This window comes from Papaver somniferum, chromosome 3 (assembly GCF_003573695.1).
Source record: "Papaver somniferum cultivar HN1 chromosome 3, ASM357369v1, whole genome shotgun sequence".
In the NCBI taxonomy this organism is placed as follows: Eukaryota; Viridiplantae; Streptophyta; class Magnoliopsida; order Ranunculales; family Papaveraceae; genus Papaver; species Papaver somniferum.
The window spans coordinates 74,267,535-74,288,131 of NC_039360.1; the positions used below are offsets into that span (position 1 = coordinate 74,267,535).

A 20,597-nucleotide genomic window follows, 5' to 3' on the forward strand; every position below is an offset into this window, starting at 1 on the left:
AAGTACGAAATCAGTATAGATGGCCATTGTAAATGAAAAGACTACCATTTATTATCTTCAAGTGTTTGATCATGTTTACACCGCATTGGCGCTAACGAACATACTGAGCCAAGCCAAACCTCTCTACCTTCATAAGGATTTTTATTATTACGCGACTTAATTACATAAAACATAACCTAACTACATATACATATTTTAAGCCGAAGCCCATCTCTGTTCCTGCCGGGAACCAGACCTAGTTGGAGCAAAAACAACTATTTCCTCTCTGTTGAAATCCTTCCAACTAGAGGACTGATCATTTTGTTGTCGTTAGTTTTGAATGCAACCCATTCTAATCCTTGGCTTCCTGCTTGTTTCACCACTGCAAAGTTCTGTGGAACTGTCAAAATTTGACCTTCTCGGACCTGTCCATCGAATACGGGACGTTCGTAGTTTCCAACAATTTGAATTCTACCATTTCCTCGTGTGACATAGATGATACTGTGAGCATTTAAGTTCCACTGAGGTACCATGATAGCATTCTGCAAGCACAATTATTTGATCAGTTACGAACATGATTAGCAAGTCGTAGTCGAATATGAGTATGTTTTATTGTTCTTACCCTGTAAAGAACTCCTCTTTCAGCACTCAATTGGAGATAGTTGAGGATGGGTAACTTCTGACTGTTAAGACTACTGATTCTTCCTCCGAGTGGGCTGTAAACATCAGCACGAACGGGGTCGGCGATGTTATGGACAAGTCTAGCAGCGCAAAGCGTCTCCTCGAAACCATTGTACCTTGTTTCTCTTTGTTCACGCTCTTCCTCTTCTTCTCTTCTTGGTGGTCTTATCACTCGGAGTCCATTTTCAACTCTGACAATGTTGCCTCTGTTGTCGTTTTGGCTCTGGAGGCTCCTAGCTGTCTCGGTGCTAACACCAAAAGCTTCTGCCAACATCTCTACGTCAAATCCACTGAAAACGTGGTTACCTGATATCTCTTCCTCGGTTTGACGGCTTCGTTGGTAGGTTGTCCGGCCTTGTTGGTGTGGGTTTCCAGCCAAGTAGAATCTCTACATGATCAAAAGAGAAATAAATCAGTTTATTTCTGGTTCTAATGACTGGAATTCGTTCTTCGGACTGAAATATATATAAATTAATGCATGCGGTTAATAATCCTTACCCTGGGTCTCTGATCAAGTTGGTTTTGGGCGTTGCTTGTATCCTATGTTGTGAAAGGCGCTAGGCCAGGCGAGGGCCAAGCCCGTCGCCTAGCGCCTTGTATCCTAGGCGCGCCTAAGGCGACATAGGCGACCACTTACATTGTAGAAGATTTCTAGACTTATCTGAAAGCTGGATTTATAAGAACACAATGAATCACTTCTGAAATCATGAAGTTCCTGACCTGAAAAGTAATGAAAAGTAAACCTAAAAGAAAAAACCATAAAGGCAAAGAAACTGAATCTCATCATCTACTTTCTCTCAACTTAGCTTTTGCAAATCATAGTTAGAATTTTTCTATCCCTGTTTATTCATTGTTTGTGAAGGAGTCGATAGAGAAAATAAAAGAGGAGAGGAGGAGAAGTATATATATGAAGATCTTTTAGAAATATCCTCAACCCGAAAAAACGAGATTTACTGATTTTCTAGTGGGTTAAATATTTGGTAACTCTTATATCCATATATAAACTAAGTTGCATCAATCACGTTATTTTCCTGAATTAGTGAATCTTGATTTCCATAGTTTTCGCCATTGACTTGTGTTGATTGATCTTTTTATAGTCTGATTTTTCTATAACTAGATCAAATACTAAAACCGATTATAACAACTGTACTAGGAAATAAAAACCAATCCCATCAATCACGTAGTTCTCGAATATTAATATTTCTTACCATCTTTTGATCATGCATTGTATAGCATAATACTGAAAAAGGAAACAGGTCTATTACTATCAAATAATTCCCTCAATCACGTATTTATAGAGAGGAGATAATATTTGCATTTATTGACGAGATGATGAAGAAGAAAGGAGTCAGAAAGGAACCCTACCATGTTACCGTATATTACCATCTTCGATGTCGCGTTTGGCGAGTTTTTGGTCGCCTAAAACTTCTGCGAGGCGCCAAAGTCGCAAAAGGCGCTCGCCTAAAGCACCGGCGTGGAAAGCAGTATAAATTGGGTTACTCGGGCGCTCAACCTACGCTTAGTGCGCCTTTGGCGCCTAGGCGAGCGCCCAGAGCGCCTTTAACAACATAGCTTGTATCAAGAAGTTTGACAAGGACAAGTGGAGTCTCTCCATCATTGTAGAACCAGTGAGAGATTCCAGTGGGCAATGCTGCAATGTCGCCTTGTCGCAAGTGAAGAATCTTGTGATGCTCATCTCTATACCTGCTTTGTTGGCCTTGGCTGCCTCTTCCTTCAATTAATTGTTGGAATGATTGATATGTTTCTGGACAACCAGGAATTGAAACTCCTTGGATACCCCTACCTGCAGTCGGCATATAAAAAGTAATGAAAAAAATGTAATAATATCGATCTCGTCTTCTATAAAGGACATGCAGAACAATAAATGGAGCTAGCTAATAAACCTTAGACAACATAGACAAGTTTAGGAGCATTGACGAATTCAGGCAAGAGAAGGCCTCTAGGTTGAATGACATCACGAGTAACAGCAACACCAGCACACTGCAATTGTTCTTCATTCTCATCCCAACGCTCAGTAACACCAGCTTCAGATTGGATTGTTCGAGTGGGTTCAAGATCTTGTATATTCTCAATGCGACACTCACATTGCAGACGTGACTGACGTTGTCGTTGTTGTTGTTGAGGCTGTTGTTGGCCTCCCCATACTTGTTGCTGCTCAATTTGAGCTAAACAGCCATGAAACAAGAGTATTGAACAAAGACTTATCAAGAAGGAAGACTTAGCCATTGCTAGACAACTATATTTAAATGGGAATGAAATGATTGATCTGTGAAGCGGAGAAATGAATTTGCTTAGTATTTGTTGGATAATAACAATTAAAAATTAATCAATCAACTAATAATATAAGAGGCACTTATCTGTTTTTTGTGTGTTCTCCTTAGTCAACTGTTAATGTCTTGAACATCCTGTTAAACACCATGGAAACAAGGAAACGGTAATGGTAGATTGAGGCGCATGTTCAACATACTGTCCTTAAGACAAGAATGCCCGGCTACACTCTGAAAAAGATGATGCTATAGCCCTACGAGTACATCTGCCTCCAAGATACAACAATCTTAACAAGCTTGAATAGCACATTCAAACTTGTCCTTCTATAACTTGGCAGCGGAAAAAACTCACGAATCGTTAGCACTTAAAACCCTCGTATCAAACATCGAAAAACGAAAAAGAAGTACTCAAAAACACACGGGGATATATGAGAGGTTTTTCTATATATAACAACAATAAAAAGAGGTTATTCATATATAAAACCCTAACCCAAATCCAAAAAATATATAGTAAACTTATCCCGTAAAAAAATAAGAGATAAATTTGGAAGGTGTTTTTATTTTTTTGGAAAAACCTTTTTATTAGTAATTTTTATTCACATAAAACTGTATTTTTTCCAACAATCCCCCACATGAATAAAAATACGATAAAACACGGAAAACAAGAAATATCACGAATAGGCATAGGTGTCCATAAGGTCTTGAACCTTTGCTTAGTGAGAGGTTACCTGAACTACTTATTAGCCAGTGTCCATTAGGTCTTGAACTGTCTAACATTTGGTGTAACTCGCGATAAAAACCACACATGATATCTCCAAGGTTGCTGCCAAGCTCCGCCGTTGTGTCCATTTTGGCCCTGGACGTCTTGTTTCTCAGAATGCTCTAGAGAATCAGCTCATATTCTCATAGAAAGCGACCCACTTCCTCATTCAGATAGGTGAGTTCCATTAAGAGTGTTCACTGCTACACCCCACTTCAATCTTAAATGGAAACTATGGAACTCATTAAGACTTATTAAAAGTCACCCTTCACATGCAGTCACACTATCACATCTACATCATAGGGAAGGGACAGAGAGAATATAATTCTCTGATAGTGTTTACCTTTACCTACCATAAATTAGTTGTCTCATTCGAAACCTTGATCTTGGGATCTCCAGTCAGCAAGGTTGAGTATCCTTCATGGCAAGTTTATTTTATATGAGCTTAAGTCCCATTCCCCCTCGATGTATAATTACGAACTATCTCTTTAGAAAATCCTTTCGTCAAAGGACCACTAATTTTTCTGTTGACTTCCCTAAGTCTGTGAGGTTCTCTTTTGACTTTACGTGTCTACCGAGACCTCTTTTTGACTTCACGAATCAACTAAAATTACTTCATTAAAGAGTATAGTTGTCTTACCGAATTATCCTTCTTCGAGTATGTCTAGACTTTGTCATTGCTCATTTACTTTAGACTCACATAGTCAATTGAGTTTCTGCAATGATGGCCACAGGCTTCGGTCACAGAGGAATATCTTCTAAGAAGCATCTTAGTAATCATTCGTCTTCCTCTTATGCTTGAATTAAAGCACACGAACTTTGATTTCTTCAATATACAAGTTCATCTTGTCTGTTTTAAGGACTTCCTTAGACAAACACTCCTTAAGAGGATACACACATAGGCTAAGATTTTTCATCGCCTGAAACAACAACATCTCTTAAGGTCAGTACAATATGTATTACATACACAATTTAAGATGTACCTCAAGTATGACAAGTCATATCACAAGTCTCTGATCAGATTATCCCAGTAATTCTTTTGAGATACTAGTGTGTTTGTATACACCTGCTATACTGCACATTTACAACACACATTAACCGCATCGAGTTTGACAAAGACTAATTTCCTTCAGAATATCTTCTGGTTCACTTAGATCCTTTAGATCATATCAATCAACTTGGTCTTTCAGTCAAATCGTAAATATCACATGTACTATTCACTAGTACATTCTTTATAGCTACCTCAAAATTAAGGTTAGTGCAATATATATCACATATTTGTAATTAAACATGTACCTCATGCATTCCAATCTCTCGACCTCTAATCAGAGCATCCTGGTGATTTCCCAGGGTAAACGCGGATATGCACATCTGTTTTACAACACATAAACACGTTAGACAGAAACTATGTCCTCAAAATTTCTTTTGATTACTTACTGATCCTTTAGACCACGTTAAAACACATTAGTTTCCTGCCAAATCTTCAACATCTAAGATTTGTTAGTGGTTGTAAAATATATAACAATGGAATACCGAAATATATGCATTAATATCCAGCAAATTTTATATGTGCGTTTGCAAACAAACTGGCCAAAAGGCCTTGAACACGTTAAGCATTCCTATGACAGACACCCCCCACATTTAGATGATTTAAAATTAGTTAAGGCTTACCTCTTGCTTTGAGCTAGTGCATAGCAGCAATGGGTACAACAACTAATCATCACAAAATGATCCTCATCTTTTTCGTTGAAATTCTCAGCACAAAACATCACTTTAAAGGTGTACAAACTTAAGTAACTTCTTAAAGATAGTCACATGATTGTTAAGCCTAACGTGATTTCCATAGCACCTTTGCATGAGGAGATGCATTGTAAATTAACTTACTCGTTCTGCCAGGTTTTTTGCATGATGGAGGACTCACTTTCATTGACACAATCTAGTGTTCCAGTTCCCGCATCCATCGCCTCATCTTTGCACGCAATTTATTTACCTGACTAACAAGATCTTATGTGGTTTCCTGTGTGGCACCTAGCATAGCTTATACAAGCACAAGTCAGGGATTCAACACAGAGATTAATTGTTAATTAAGCTGAAAAATCATCAAACAATTCATAAGGATAATTGTTGTTTCCAGCTTCAACAGTCCCAGGATACCGGTAGCCCGCACTACTACTGGGAACTGGATGCTCACCGTAACCTGCTTGAGTAGTCCCATATGGCACATGACCACCAACCTGACCACCTTGAGCATATCCAGGTGCTTCATGAGCAGTAGGTTGACTATAACCAGACAGGGCGCCTTGCTGAGCGTAAACATGAGGTGGTTGCTGCGTGTACTCATCATCAAAAACAGCTGGTGCTGCACCGTCTGGAGAATATGTTGTGTGTGATGGGTGAAGATACATTCTCCACCCTCCTACCCCTTCCAAATTGAGAATACTATTTCCGATGTATTGGAGCAACATTTCACTTATTTGCGTGAGAGACTAGAATCAGCAATACTATAATTTTCCTTTGAAGTAAATTCGCAAGGTATTCAATTATGAGAAACTGAAACAGAATTGTACCCCTTAAGTACATTCAACCTCACAAAATTTTTCGTCCTCAACTCGTATTGCATTTCCACTAAAAGGCAGTATATCACTCTCATACAAGTCGGTGTTTAAGGTTGCATCTAGGACAGTCCATGACCATCAAATGATTCTGTAAGCCGAGGACGCTTCAACACAGACAATAAACACATGCTCCAACAGCTTTACTGACTTGGGCCTCTCTCACCCTACCTGCCAATGCTATATAGCACCTGATGGCTCCGGCAATCGCTTTACAATAATATTTTTGTACAACCAGCAGGTCCGGAACCCTCAACAATTCAATATAGGCCTGGAGAGTCAATTTTTAAGAAGGATAGGAACGGACGTCGAATAGGTCTTCAGTCATTGCGTAGAGCTTCTCCACAGCAAAGAACCTTCTACTAGAAGTCTCGAATTTTTGTAGGCGGTAATAACTCTCTCCAGAAGTAAGCTCAAACCACATCGACTGCCTTAAGTAATGCAAATTATCGTGTCGATCTAAATCCTCTCCTGTACAACCAGCCGCCTGCTCAGCCAAATTCCCCTGCACAAAATCCTCTCCTGTATAAGCAGCCGCCTGCTCAACCAAATTTCCCTTCAGAAGCAAGACCAGCGTGCATCTCAGCAGTCATAGCATCAGCAACTACTCTTAGTTTCTCAATTGGTGTAGCCCAAATATCAAGTTCAAATGTTGATACACCTCTGAAGGTACCAGACATGTCGTAGCTTTCTGATAATCAATGAACCGAACACCAACTGGGAACAAAGCAAGGATTCTCATCTTTCCATCGTGACTCGGCCTCCCTGACTTCATCTCGATCTCGTCATCACCACGATCAATCCAGCAATCACCGGAAGTATACCAACATTACTGCCATCATGAACAGCATCCCTGATGAACCAACATCTCAATTACTGGCATAACTCTTCATCACGAGCTCCTATTTCTCCATGTTCTACTTCATTAGTCACCGGTCAATCTCCATCTTTAATCTAACCAGTATCAAACAGAAACCATGACTCTTTTCTCTCGAGTTTCATTATATCCATCAGTATTGGCAGCACCACCCTGCCGTGTCATCACAAACTAACGACTCTTCATCTTCTCTGTTTTCTTACTCGAGATCTTTCCAAGACTCCATTGCTGACATTCATCCGTAAGGATCCTTTCTTATTAGGGTTCAAAAAATTCAACTCATGAAAAATCAAGACCAACGCTTCACTTTAAAGTTCAAAAAGTTTCAATCCCAGTGCTCGCAATTCTCGTACACTATGTTGTGTAGGCTTTGTTTTCTGAACAGTCTTTCCGAGATAATCTCCCCTCCTTTCTTTCTCAAGCACCGACTGATATATCTGAAAGTGTCCCATCTTGGTTTAGTACGCGACGTACGTACACAAACCACTTCGTATTCCTTCTTAAGCGGATGGAAGTAAAATCCACAGACACGGACAGGAGTATATCTTCTAGGAGCAAGAAGTACTTGCTCGTTTGTAATCGGATTCCAAATACGGAAAACCGATGGACCAAGTAGATCCAAGCTTGTTGCAGCCTTAAAGTTCTCAGCTGTACCATCTTCATAAATAAAAAGTTTGACGACATTGCCCACGTATTGCGTAAGAGATTGGATCACAATGGTGGGAGTAATAGCTCTGAAGCCTCGGTCTAAGTGCGCCCGAATGAAATTGTGTTCTTGGCGTTGGTCCAGTAGTCTGATTTCAACTGATGCCCTTAACTTCTCCAGGGCTAGCTATCTCAATGAAAAAGGATACGTACTCCTCGCTAGCATGATCACAGCCGTCTGGAGAAAAAAAAACGTATCTTCCAATCATAACCACCAACTGCGAATTTGCCACTAGACTTGTATTTACCAACTCCCATTCCTTTGATGAGAATATCCGTTTATCTTAAACTCATGAGAACCTTGCACAGTCTCATAAAATAACTGCTATGAAGAAATCTCCGACTTTGAAACTCTCAGACTTTTTGCTTCGTTAGGGGCCATGATGATCTTTAGATATTGAAACTGACAGAGAAAAATTGTTATTAAAAAAAAAACGCTTGTCTTAAGATTGTTGGATAATAACAATTAAAAATTAATCAATCAACTAATAATATAAGAGGCGCTTATCTGTTTTTTGTGTGTTCTCCTTAGTCAATTGTTAATGTCTTGAACATCCTGTTAAACACCATGGAAACAAGGAAACGGTAATGGTAGATTGAGGCGTATGTTCAACATACTGTCCTTAAGACAAGAATGCCTGGCTACACTCTGAAAAAGATGATGCTATAGCCCTACGGGTACATCTGCCTCCAAGATACAACAATCTTAACAAGCTTGAATAGCACATTCAAACTTGTCCTTCTAGAACTTGGCAGCGGAAAAACTCACGAATCGTTAGCACTTAAAACCCTCGTATCAAACATCGAAAAACGAAAAAGAAGTACTCAAAAACACACGGGGATATATGAGAGGTTTTTCTATATATAACAGCAATAAAAAGAGGTTATTCATATATAAAACCCTAACCCAAATCCAAAAAATATATAGTAAACTTATCCCGTAAAAAACTAAAAGATAAATTTGGAAAGTGTTTTTATTTTGTTGGAAAAACCTTTTTATTAGTAATTTTTATTCACATAAAACTGTATTTTTTCAAACAATATTTATAGAGCAGAAGAAGGATATGGCTGATTGACACGAAATGAAAGTGGTTGAGTTTGGTGTATTGCTGGAGCAGAGATTCTTCTGCCATTCTTCGTTCTGCATGGCTATGAATTGGCGAGTGGCGCCTAATAAAAAGATAAAAGAAACAAACAAAATTGATATCGGACACCCGTAGCCGTATCCGTGCCGCCCATACCCGACACCCATCTGTAGTATTGTGATCTGATTTACAGCGTTAGATGTCGCCACGTATACATATATGCAGAGTGCGGGTGTTAGTGTTTAACACTGAGTTCTATATCCAAAACCTAAAAATCTTAAACCTTTTTGCCTCTTATTCTTCTAAAACCCCTCTTTTGTCTGCAACTGAAATTCCACAGCCTCCCAAATTTTCTCTCCCAGAAATAAATCAAACCATAAATTAATCACAAACCCATCTATTATTTTTGGTAATATTACAGAAAGGAAGAAAATTTGGGGGTAATTTTGTGTGTAATCATGGTGGACGGGGAAGAAGAAAAATCACCAACAGAAAATCCTAAATTGAAAGAGTCCTCCTCAATGTGTGAAGAATGTAAAGAAAATCCATGAAAATACAAGTTCCCAGGTTGTATAATTCGTTCATGTAGTCTACCAAGTTCCCAGGTTGTATAATTCGTTCATGTACTGGTAAAAGACCTCGTGATGAAATCATTCCATTGTCACAGTTCGATGATAATCTTCTCATCTCTGATTATAGATTCTTAGAAGAAGCTAAACGAGTAGCTGAATCTGCAAAGAGAACGAGAAAATCCGTATTTGGTGATTCTTTGGGGGAGGCTAATAGGTTGCCATTTAGGATTATTAAACTTAGATTAGCAGCGGGAAAAAGAAGAACACAACTTGTGTTTCTTCCAGATGGAATGTCTAGGGGGGAAAAAAACATGTCCTCTTACCAACACAGGTGTGATTTTTTCTTACTTTTTCTTACTTGATTCATTTTCTGTTCTGTATTTCAATTCTCTAATGGACTGGAAAGTCCTGCAACACCAGTTTGAGCTAAGAGTAACTTGAATGATTTATCAATTCAGACCTGAACCCTCAATTTATGATACAAATATCGAAATCAGGCAACCCTCAATTTTTATTTTTTTGCTTAGTAGATGAAAATTTTATTTAGCTTTCTCCACTGTTTCAACAGCTTTAACTTTAGCAGCATCAAAACTTCCTTCAGCCCATTCAGTGTGCTCTTCAGCTTCATCAATAACTGATCTTGCGGTTCCTAGAGTTCTGTCTTTGGATATCATCCTGAGTAGTATCAGGAAGAGGCAACCGCCGTATACACTTGAGTTTATTTATGATCCAGGGTTTTTAGACACATGAAACTTATGTTTGGTCAAGGCTGCCGCTCTATGTTAAGACATATCCTAGGATGGGGATTGGGAATTCTTTTGCTAGTTTTCTGAATCCTACATTACGAAGGGATTGTTCTCACATCATCTACCAACTTTAACTCATCTGTCTCGGGATGAATGGGTCGTTAAGATTCAAAATTCATCCACCTGTTCATACTGTCAGCTGTATTTTAGGTTGTTACTTCATTAAAACGAAATTTGTGATTTTATATATGAGCTGACTTTGATTTCGTCGTTATATTTAGCTTATAGTACCATATATGGTTCTCAAAGGCTTAAGTATAGTTGTTGATCGTACATAAGTTTTGCTGGATGGAAATACCACTTTGTTGTAGCATACACAGAATGATGAACATCTGTATATGTGCAAAGGAAGCATCTGTCAAGGTGTGATGAGCTGCACTTCCACACGAGATTTCTGACTAGATGTTACAACATTAAACCGATCGACTTCTTTTTTAGTAGTTATATTGTTGTTCATGATGTAATGTATTGCTAAGTAAATAAAGAAAAGGATGTGTTGAAGGTTTCGGCAATGAATGATGGATTTATGTTGCTTTATTTTATCTTTTTCGAGTTTCTAAGTTTATATTTTTTTATATGCTACATAGCCTGAAATGGTTTCTAGGTATCACGGAGAATCCAACATAATTAAGTCATATTTCTGCTGAGTAGTAGACCAACAATTTTCAAAGGATTGCCGACTGATACTTCTTTAAACTGTCTTTATTTTCCTTTCAGGAAGGATTCCATTACATGGACGATTGAGTGGCGGTTTCATACAACTGATGTAGTTATAGTTGACAACAGGTTAGTATATAACTAATGCTTTCTTGAGGAGTTAGTTTTGAACATCAATGTTTATTATGTTTTCTGCCGTCACATTTCAGTTACAAATTAGTTTACGTAATGGCTCGGTATGTCTGGTTTTGTTGCACAGAGTAGATGAACGTACTAAACTCTGTTCAGTAATTGAGAAGCATTTGAAGCTTGGTCCCTGCAATACTAAGCTGAGGCCATTCTGCGAGGAGCAGTTAGATCGTCTTAAATTCTTCATTCGCGTAAATGCAAAGGTACCTGTCTTTCCTTATAATTATGCTGGGTTGAAGAAATCTTGGTTTGTTCTTCGGTTGTTCGGTGATATTTGCATTTCTAATTGTGGTGTGAACTTGCGTTGCTTTCTACAAGTTGTTGATGGTTTTTTTTCCACTGTTGCTATCAAGTGGTCCAATACGATTTGATTTTTATTTATTTTTTTGATCGGCTATACGAATGAAGTTTAAAAAACTAATTGATGATAGTCTCTCAACTTAGTACTTCATTAAGCAAACAAGAATGAAAGACACTGTAAAAAGTCCTAACATTCCTTATCTCTCTTGCAGCGTCCCAATTCTTCATATCGTGAATTGGACATAAAATCCTCAATATCCCAACAGTTGACCAACACACTCATTGTGGAGTATCCTGTGATTTATGTATTTCTTCCTTCTGCCAGCTTTGATTTTAAAGTCGTTAAAGATGCAGCTCCTCCCCCCTACAAGTTAAGTGTACCTAATTCCCCGATACCTAAACGTGCTACCTTCAAGGAAGAAGAACCAAAGGAAGAAGAGGACCCACAGATATTAGATCCTATGAAGTCTGTAAATGCGGAATCAATGTTGAGAGGGGAAACAGAAGATGATGAATTATTCTTTTCCAATTTTGAGGATTTGGAACTCCTAGAAAATTCCGGTTTTAATTTCGAACAAGATCTTAGAGATGGTTATTCAGGACTTATTGGAGATATCAATCCTGATGACTTTCTTGATCTTGATGGTGATTTTCTCCAAGGTTTTAGCGACTAAGAATTAGAAGAAGGTGAGATCCCTGCATAATGTGAGTGCAGTTTTCAAGAGGTGCATCTGTCCGAAATCGTTTGTTATTTTATTTTGTACCATACATAATTGAGCAAAGACTTATCAAGAAGAAAGACTTAGCCATTGCTAGACAACTATATTTAAATGGGAATGGAATGATTGATCTGTGAAGCGGAGAAATGAATTTGCTTAGTATTTATAGAGAAGAAGGATATGTCCGATCGATACGAAATGAAAGTGGTTGAGTTTGGTGTGTATTGCTGGAGCAGAGATTCTTCTGCCATTCTTCATGCTGCATGGCTATGAATCGGCGTGTGGCGCCTAATCAAAAAGATAAGAAGCAAACACATTCGATATCGGACACGCATTGGTATCGGACACCGTACACGTTTAATCCGCACCGGATACCCGTCTGTAGTATTGTAATTTGATTTGCATCGTTAGATGTCGCCACGTATACATACATACCAGAGTGCAGGTGTTAATGATTGACACTGAGTTTTATATGGAAAACCTAAAAATCTAAAACCTTTTTGGCTCTTGTTCTTCTTCTTCTAAAACCCCTCTTTTCTCTGCAACTGAAATTCCACAGCCTCCCAAATTTTCTCGCGAATCAAACCATGAATTAATCACAAACCCAACCATTAATTTTGGTATTATTTCAGAAAGGAGTAAAATTTGGGGGTAATTTTGTGTGTAATCATGGTGGAAGAGGAAGAGAAATCATCTACAGCGAACCCTAAATTGAAAGAGCCTTCCTCAAAAGGATCAATGTGTGAAGAATGTAAAGTGAATCCGTGGAAATATAAATGCCCAGGTTGTTTAATTCGTTCATGTAGTCTACCATGTGTTCAATCACACAAACAAAGAACTTCTTGTACTGGTAAAAGACCTCGTGATGAAATCATTCCATTGTCGCAATTTGATGATAATATTCTCATCTCTGATTATAGATTCTTAGAAGAAGCTAAACGAGTAGCTGAATCTGCAAAGAGAACGAGAAAAGCTGTATTTGGTGATTCTTTGGGGGAGGTTAATAAGTTCCCGTATAAGCTTAAGCAGCTTAGAGAAAAAGCGTGGAAAAGAAACATAAAACTTGCATTTCTTCCCAATGGAATGTCTAAGAGGGAAAAAAACAAGTCCGAATACGATCCAAGGTTTGATTTTTTTTTTAAACTTTCTTTTGCTCAATTGTTATTTTTCTGTTCTGTGTTTCACTTAATTCTGTCCTTTTGTGGTTATGGATTGCAGTTTTGATTTAGGTTTATCAATGCTTTGGTTGATCTGATGTTATATGTTTGATTCCTAGTTTTATTAGCCATGAGGTAAGATTAGACATGTTAGGCAGTATGTTCTGGTGACACCAGTTTGAGCTAAGACTAACTTAAACAATTTATTGCGAGTATTGGTCCCAATTTATGTTTACTGTTACTTATTGGTTGCTTAACAGCTAGAGAATGAACATACGGGTAGAGTTTGATTCTAATGTAAAGAAATGTATCCGGTTTTGATATATGGACTTTGTGGTGTAATATTGCACTACTATAGGATGGGTTAGGAGTGGCTAAGTTTAATAAAAGCATATAGGAGGCGATTTTGTGTTAGAGTGGATTTGAATTTTAACATGGATGGCGGGTGAAAATCTCCATGTAATTACACTACGGCCACCACTAAACTGAAGGGGGGGAGGGAGGGGGTGGTAGTTGAAATAACTGCATATGGGGCATCTTTAAGGAAAAGCAGTTAAGTATGCTTAGATAAAACCAGAATGCCCGACTATGGGCTCTACACACTTATACCACTATAAAAAGCACCTAGATGCCTTTATATCTCGAAAGCGGAGACAGTAGCTCTTCAATTATGAAACTGATCCATTGATCCAATAAATTCAAGAAAGAGAAGCGGTTAGACTCACATTTGTTCACTGTCACTGCTATCTCCTTTCCCTCTTAATTATTTGTTTAGGTCCTGACCTTATTCAATGTTGCAACCTACATGAATTCAAGTCGGACTCTAAATAAGAAAAATGGAGAAAAAAGAAGTCGAGAGTTTTGATTTATTTCAACTCAAGGAAAGAGAATTTGCTCAGTGTAGTGTATACAAAAAGAACTTTACATTACCTTATCCATGAGACCAAACACTTTGTCGTACACGTCTTCGGATGAAAATGCTGGTGTGTTAAATAGAGAAGTTCTGTAACGAAAGCAAGTTATTAGCAACAGATAAAGGCCTCCCCAGCATGCAGGATTAGTTCACTAATATCATTGAAGACTGAAAAGTGCTATCAGAAAACTATTAAGAAACACATACTTTTCTGTTCAGTCTCCTTATCTGCCAACCATTTATTGAACTTCTCAGCCTCACTTTGAACCTGAAAATATTATGGATCGCCTGAAAAGACTATCCCAGATATCCCTAGATAAAGCTAGAATAGAGAATCGAAAAGGCTAAAAGATGAGATGCTGATAGAATATCTCATTGATTTTCTCTTTTGGAAGCCAAGATTTTTTTTTCTCCCAGTCACTTACAATCTGCATAATATGCAAAAATTTCCTAGATTTGGTGCTGTTGAGACCAGCATCCGATTAATACCGAAACACCGACTATATTTATAGTTGTAAGAAAATTTAAAGACGCTTCAAAGGAATAGCTGTTGTGGAATGGACGATCATAAAAATGCACCAATATTTGGGTTGTATCTGTTGGCTTTTCTTGGACAATCATCTTCTAACTTATTCTATACTTAATTTTATCTAGCCAGATTAATAATAAGCCGGATTAAAATAAGGCTTTAATCAAGTGTTTAAGATTAACTTAAGGGTAAGAAATACTTTAGGTGTCTACCCAACTCCTGATGGAAAGGTAGGTTGACACAAGGCTGTTGACTAAGACTCTATTCTAGCCCCCTGCAATAAAAATATTTCTAATTTTTCATCATTCGAGCATGAGGAAATAGAAGTAGAAGTCCGAGGCATAAACCTAGTGGTAAAGAAATAAAATACCAAGATATGAGGTGATCGTGGATAAGGATAACACACTCTACTTTAAGCTATAAATAAATCATGTTCAGGTCCTGAATTATTTGTGCGAGTATTTACTATCATACACATCGCATTGTGTACTAGGAGTAAAGTTATTTCAGCATGAGGTTTTGTGCATAATCATATTTATGCCTGAAGTATGATGATTATGTACTGAAACATGTCAGGTGGTGCAATAATGCCTTTGATAGGATCCTTTTTCCAACTAAACTGTTACTATTTTATTTTCTACGATACTTTGATCACCAAACTTCACAGCTGATCGATCAAGATCTACCCGAAACTTGAAATACAACTACTTTTGTGATGACCCAAAGCACACAGAATTGATGTGCTAATTCTTTTGAGTTCGACAAGGAACATCCTAGGCAACAGATGCACCAATATCCAATGGGGTTTTGTGTTCCAAATGCTCCAAACATAAAGCTAAAACTTAAGCTTCCAACCACCAGTTGACAGCCTAGATTATGACCAACTAAAAGTAAGTTATCATGGGATGTCTAAGTGGGAAAAAGACAAGTCCGGTTACTATTGATTTTATTTTATTTTACTTCCTTTTGCTTGATTGTTATCTTTCTGATCGATTTTCTGTTCTGTGTTTCAGTTCTCTTCACTTAGTGGTTTTGGATTACATATATAAAGCTTTTGATTTAGGTTTATGGATTCTTTGGTTGGTCTGATATCGTATGTTTGAAGCCTAGTGTTATTAGCCATGAGATAGATTAGACCTGTTGGACTGGAAAGTTCTGCCACACCAGTTGCAGCTCTGGGGACCAAAACCCCCAACTTATTAAATCATGTAAGATGGGGCGAGTTTGTTGACAACGAACAGTAATTTATATATTTTGATTGTATATATGAGCTGACTTTGAAATTATCCTTATAGATAACTTATAGTACCATATACGGTTCTCAAAGGCTTAAGTATAAATATATGTATTTCGTCATTGAAGATACATAAGTTTTGCTCGACGGAAATTCCACTTTGTTGTTGTAGACACAGAAACAGAATGATGAAATCTGTATTTGTGCAAAAGCAGCATCTGTCAAGGTGCGATGAGCTGCGCTTCCACACGAAATTTCTGATTAGCTGTTACAACACTAAACCGGTCGAATTCTTTTTTAATAGTTATATTGATGTTCATGGTGTAAGGTACTGCTAAGTAAATGAAGACAGGGATGTTTTAAAGGTTTCGGCAATGAATGATGGATTTAATGTTGCTCTATTTTCATCTTTTTCGAGTTTTGAAGTTTGAATTTTTATGTGCTATATAGCCTGAAATGATTTCTAGGTGTCAGGGAGACTCCAACATAGTTAAGTCATAATTCTGTTGAGTAGTAGTCCAATTTTTTAAAGGATTGACGACTGATACTTCTTTGTAATGTCTTATTTTTCTTGCAGCAAGGCATCCATTTTTTGGACGATTGAATGGCGATTTCATTCAACTGATGTGGTTATAGTTGACAGCGGGTTAGTCATATAACTAATGGTTTTCTTGAGAAGTACTTTTGGACAGCAAAGTTTATTATGTGTTCTGCCCTAGCGTATCAGTTAAAAATTAATTTACATAATGGCTCGGTATGTCTGGTTTTGTTGCACAGAGTAAATGAAAATACTAAACTCTGTTCAGTAATTGAGGAGCATCTGAAGCTTGGTCCTTGGAATAATAAGCTGAGGCCATTCTGCGAGGAGCCATTAGATCGTCTCAAATTCTTCATTCGCAAAGATGTAAAGGTACCTGTCTTTTCTTTAGATTATGCAGGGTTGAAGAAATCCTTGTTCGTTCTTTGGTGTAGCTACTGTGTTCAGTGATAATTGGGATTCTAACTGTGCTGTGAACTTGGGTTGCTTTCTACAAGTTTTTGATGGGTTTTTTTCTGCTGTTGCTAACAAGTGGTCCTATACGATTTTATTTTTATTTATTTTTTTTGATAGGCAATACGAATAAAGTTAAAAAAAACTTATTTTCTATGAGTGACGATAGTCTCTTAACTTAGTACATCATTACGCAAACAAGAATGAAAGACACAGTAAAAAGTCCTAATCGCATTCCCTGTCTCTCTTGCAGCATCGCAAGTCTCCATATCGCGAATTGGACATAAAATCTTCAATATCCCAACAGTTAGCCCATACATTCATTGTGGAGTATCCTGTGATTTACGTATATCTTCCTTCTGCCAGCGATGATTTATGGGTCATTAAAGATGCAGCTCCTCCCGCTTACAAGTCGACTGAAACTAATTCCCCGATGCGTAAATGTGTTACCTTTAAGGAAGAAGAACCGAAGGGAGAAGAGGACCCACGGATATTAGATCCTTTAAAGTGTGTAAATGCAGAATCAATGTTGAGAGGGGAAACAGAAGATACTGATGAATTCTTCTTGTCCAATATTGAGGATTTGGAACTCCCAGAAAATTCCGGTTTTAATTTCGAACAAGATCTTAGAGATGCTTACCCAGGGCTTATTGGAGAAATAAATCCCGATGACTTTCTTGATCTTGATGGTGAGTTTCTGCAAGGTTTTAGTGACTTTCTTGATCTTGATGGTGAGGTTCTGCAAGGTTTTAGTGACGAAGAATTGGAAGAAGGTGAGATTCCTGTGTGATGCGAGTGCAGTTTTCAAGAGGGGTGTATCTGTCGGAAATCCTTTGTTATTTTTTATGTTGTACCATAGATGCACTATCTAAGTTGAGTGTGCATCTCCTCTAAAGTCGAATGCCCTGGCATATATTATCTTCCTGTTAGTCATTTCTTTCCTTTTAGTCACTTCTTTTTTGTGTCAGTAAGTGCCCAGTTGCAGGTTTGATGTCAAAACTTCCCCTGAAGCTGAAATAGCCTCTCATATGGAGCTAAATCAGCTATGAAATTCAAACTATAGCCATTGAGTGAAAGAAATTTATCATTTATATTATAAACATTACAAAAACACTAACTGAAATTTTGATCCTCTTTACAATCTTATAAATGATAAATCTAATTGACACTCTCAGAGCAAGAAACTACAATCTATTCCTTCCTGTTAAGAAACTCGGGTACTACTTTGATCTTTGTACCAGAGATGTCAAGCACATGCTTCAATTCCTCTAGGCAAAGCTTTGAGGTTGGGACACGGGTGCAATCTAAGCTTCTCCAATCTTGTGAGACAACAGATAGAGTCGGGTAATTTAGTCACCTTTGTATGTGAAATATCAAGGCACTGTAAATCTTTCAAGGCTCCAATGTCTTCGGGTAATTCTTCAAAGTCTCTGCAATTGGACACATCTAAAGTTCGCAAGTTCCGGAGACTAGTAACTGAGGTAGGCAGTATTTTTATTCCTGTGTATGAAATATCAAGGTGCCTCAAGCTTCTCAATGATCCAATGCCTTCTGGAAGTTTCGAAAGCGAGTTGCAGCCATGTAATACCAATGTCTGCAAATTATAAAGACTATTGACAGACTGATCATCCAATACATCAAGATTAGAACAGCCCGAGAGGTTAAGATATCGTAAATGTCTCAACTTTGAAAGCGAGGCCGGTACTTTTTGGATCGACGAACCTCTCAAGCATATTACACGCAAATTCCTATTCCGAAAAACATTTTCAATATTATCACAGTCTCCTGCTTCAAGAGCCACAACCGTGCGTAATCTATTTTTAGAACCAGCCACTTCTGGAAACATTCTTGGCATATCTTCATCAAAAACCAAACGTCGAGTTTCAGAATCACTTACCACCTTCTTGGCTAGATAATGTGCAAAATCATGCAGCTTACACTTCTGAATGCCAGATAACTCATCCTTGTTTTCTGCACTTTGGAACAAAGAATCGGACAGCAACATATTTAAATACTTATTTCCAACATCCTCCATTGAAATCTCTCCACTTGATGGTACAAGAAAGCCTTCTGCCATCCATAATTGAATTATAGTTTCCCTATCGATCTCCCAACCCCTAGGAAATATAGAACAGTAAGCAAAGCATTGTTTTAAAGCTGATGACGGCAGACGATCGTAACTTAACTTCATTGCAGAATAGATGCTCCTCTTGGCTTCGATAATTAAAGCCTGATCCAAGTCTTTTGTTTTTGAGCACAAAATGTTGCCTAATTCTCTAGCAGCAAGTGGTAAACCACAGCATGTTCTTGCTATTTCTTTTCCTATGTTCACCATTTTCGGATCCTCCAATACCCCGCCACGAAAATACGCCTTTTCCTTGATAATGGACCAACACTCATCTGTTGATAGTTGTTGCAAGTGATATGCAGGGGTAATCCGTAAGACGTTAGATGCGACATCAACTTTACGGGTAGTGATTAAGATCTTGCTTTCATGAGAACCACACATGAAAATGTGTTGTAGTCGTTCCCAGTTGTCTAGACCCTCAATATCCCCCCACAAGTCGTCAAGTACTAGCAGATACTTCTTCCCGTTCAACATCTTAGAAACTTGTCTGATCATTAGCTGAAGACTTCCATAATCATCATCATATTTAGCGTTAGTATCAATGTATCTTATGATCTCTCTTAAAACCTCTTTTAAATCAAAACCAGTAGATAAAGAAACCCATATTCTGAGTTCGAAGTGTTTGATAACAGATTGATCATTGTAGACTGATTGAGCTAGTCTCGTTTTTCCGAGTCCCCCCATACCAACTATTGGTACGACCGATATTTGTTGACGTTCATATTTAGCAGAGTTGCTTGGTGGTGTGATTAACAAATCTACTAAACTTGATATATCCTTTTCCCTGCCAATAATTATATCGAAATCACATAATATATCCGGGACTGCTAGCTTGTTTGTGTTACTGCTGGTGGTATAACGGCCTTTGCGAATCTTGTACAACACTGTCTTTAATTTCTTTAATTTTTCACTTACATGTTTAACCCTATAAGCCATCTTTGTTCGAAAAACAAGACGATTAGAAGAAGTAAACAGATCTTTTACCTTGAGCAACAGATTGTCCCTTTCGAATCTACACGCATGAGTTCATATGAGAAGTCATCTAATACATCCTCAGCATCATAAGCAATATTTTTAAGCCTTCTCAACACTTTAACAATATCGTCACTTTGTTGCAATCTCTCGGCTTCAGAAGTTGGAGCATAAACCATCCTCATAAGTTTGTTCAAGTCACCTTTGATTTCAGGAGCAACCTCTTGAGCAATTGTAACGATCAAACTAGGAAAAAGTGGTGAAGTACCGGAAACAAGATTTGCTTCGTCCATTTCTGCTAGTTCTGAGGATGCGAAAGAAGAAAGGAATGCGAAATAAAGATATCAAAGAGATTAAAGAGAATTTGTTGTACTGTTTATAGCATACACTATATACCTAAAATAACTCAAGCTAAATATAGAAATACTAGAAAAAGGAAAGAA

At 37.8% G+C, this 20,597-nt stretch overlaps 3 protein-coding genes and 1 pseudogene across 3 annotated transcripts; 2 read left to right on the top strand and 2 right to left on the bottom strand.

Annotated features, from left to right (window-relative positions):
• Nucleotides 1–117: 117 nt before the first annotated feature.
• LOC113359608 lies at nucleotides 118–5,669 on the bottom strand (annotated as a pseudogene).
• A 3,615-nt stretch (nucleotides 5,670–9,284) lies between these two features.
• On the top strand, nucleotides 9,285–12,377 carry LOC113356503 (box C/D snoRNA protein 1-like). The gene is made up of 4 exons (XM_026599659.1): nucleotides 9,285–9,890; nucleotides 11,083–11,151; nucleotides 11,282–11,414; nucleotides 11,724–12,377. Exons 1-4 carry the CDS (start codon nucleotides 9,850–9,852, stop codon nucleotides 12,183–12,185), a joined length of 705 nt encoding a protein of 234 aa, XP_026455444.1. The 5' UTR covers nucleotides 9,285–9,849; the 3' UTR covers nucleotides 12,186–12,377.
• A 320-nt stretch (nucleotides 12,378–12,697) lies between these two features.
• Nucleotides 12,698–18,177, top strand: LOC113356502 (box C/D snoRNA protein 1-like). The gene is made up of 4 exons (XM_026599658.1): nucleotides 12,698–13,354; nucleotides 16,641–16,709; nucleotides 16,841–16,973; nucleotides 17,308–18,177. Exons 1-4 carry the CDS (start codon nucleotides 12,900–12,902, stop codon nucleotides 17,842–17,844), a joined length of 1,194 nt encoding a protein of 397 aa, XP_026455443.1. The 5' UTR covers nucleotides 12,698–12,899; the 3' UTR covers nucleotides 17,845–18,177.
• A 123-nt stretch (nucleotides 18,178–18,300) lies between these two features.
• Nucleotides 18,301–20,118, bottom strand: LOC113359609 (putative disease resistance protein RGA3). The gene has a single exon (XM_026603214.1). It carries the CDS (start codon nucleotides 20,116–20,118, stop codon nucleotides 18,301–18,303), a length of 1,818 nt encoding a protein of 605 aa, XP_026458999.1.
• Nucleotides 20,119–20,597: the final 479 nt, after the last annotated feature.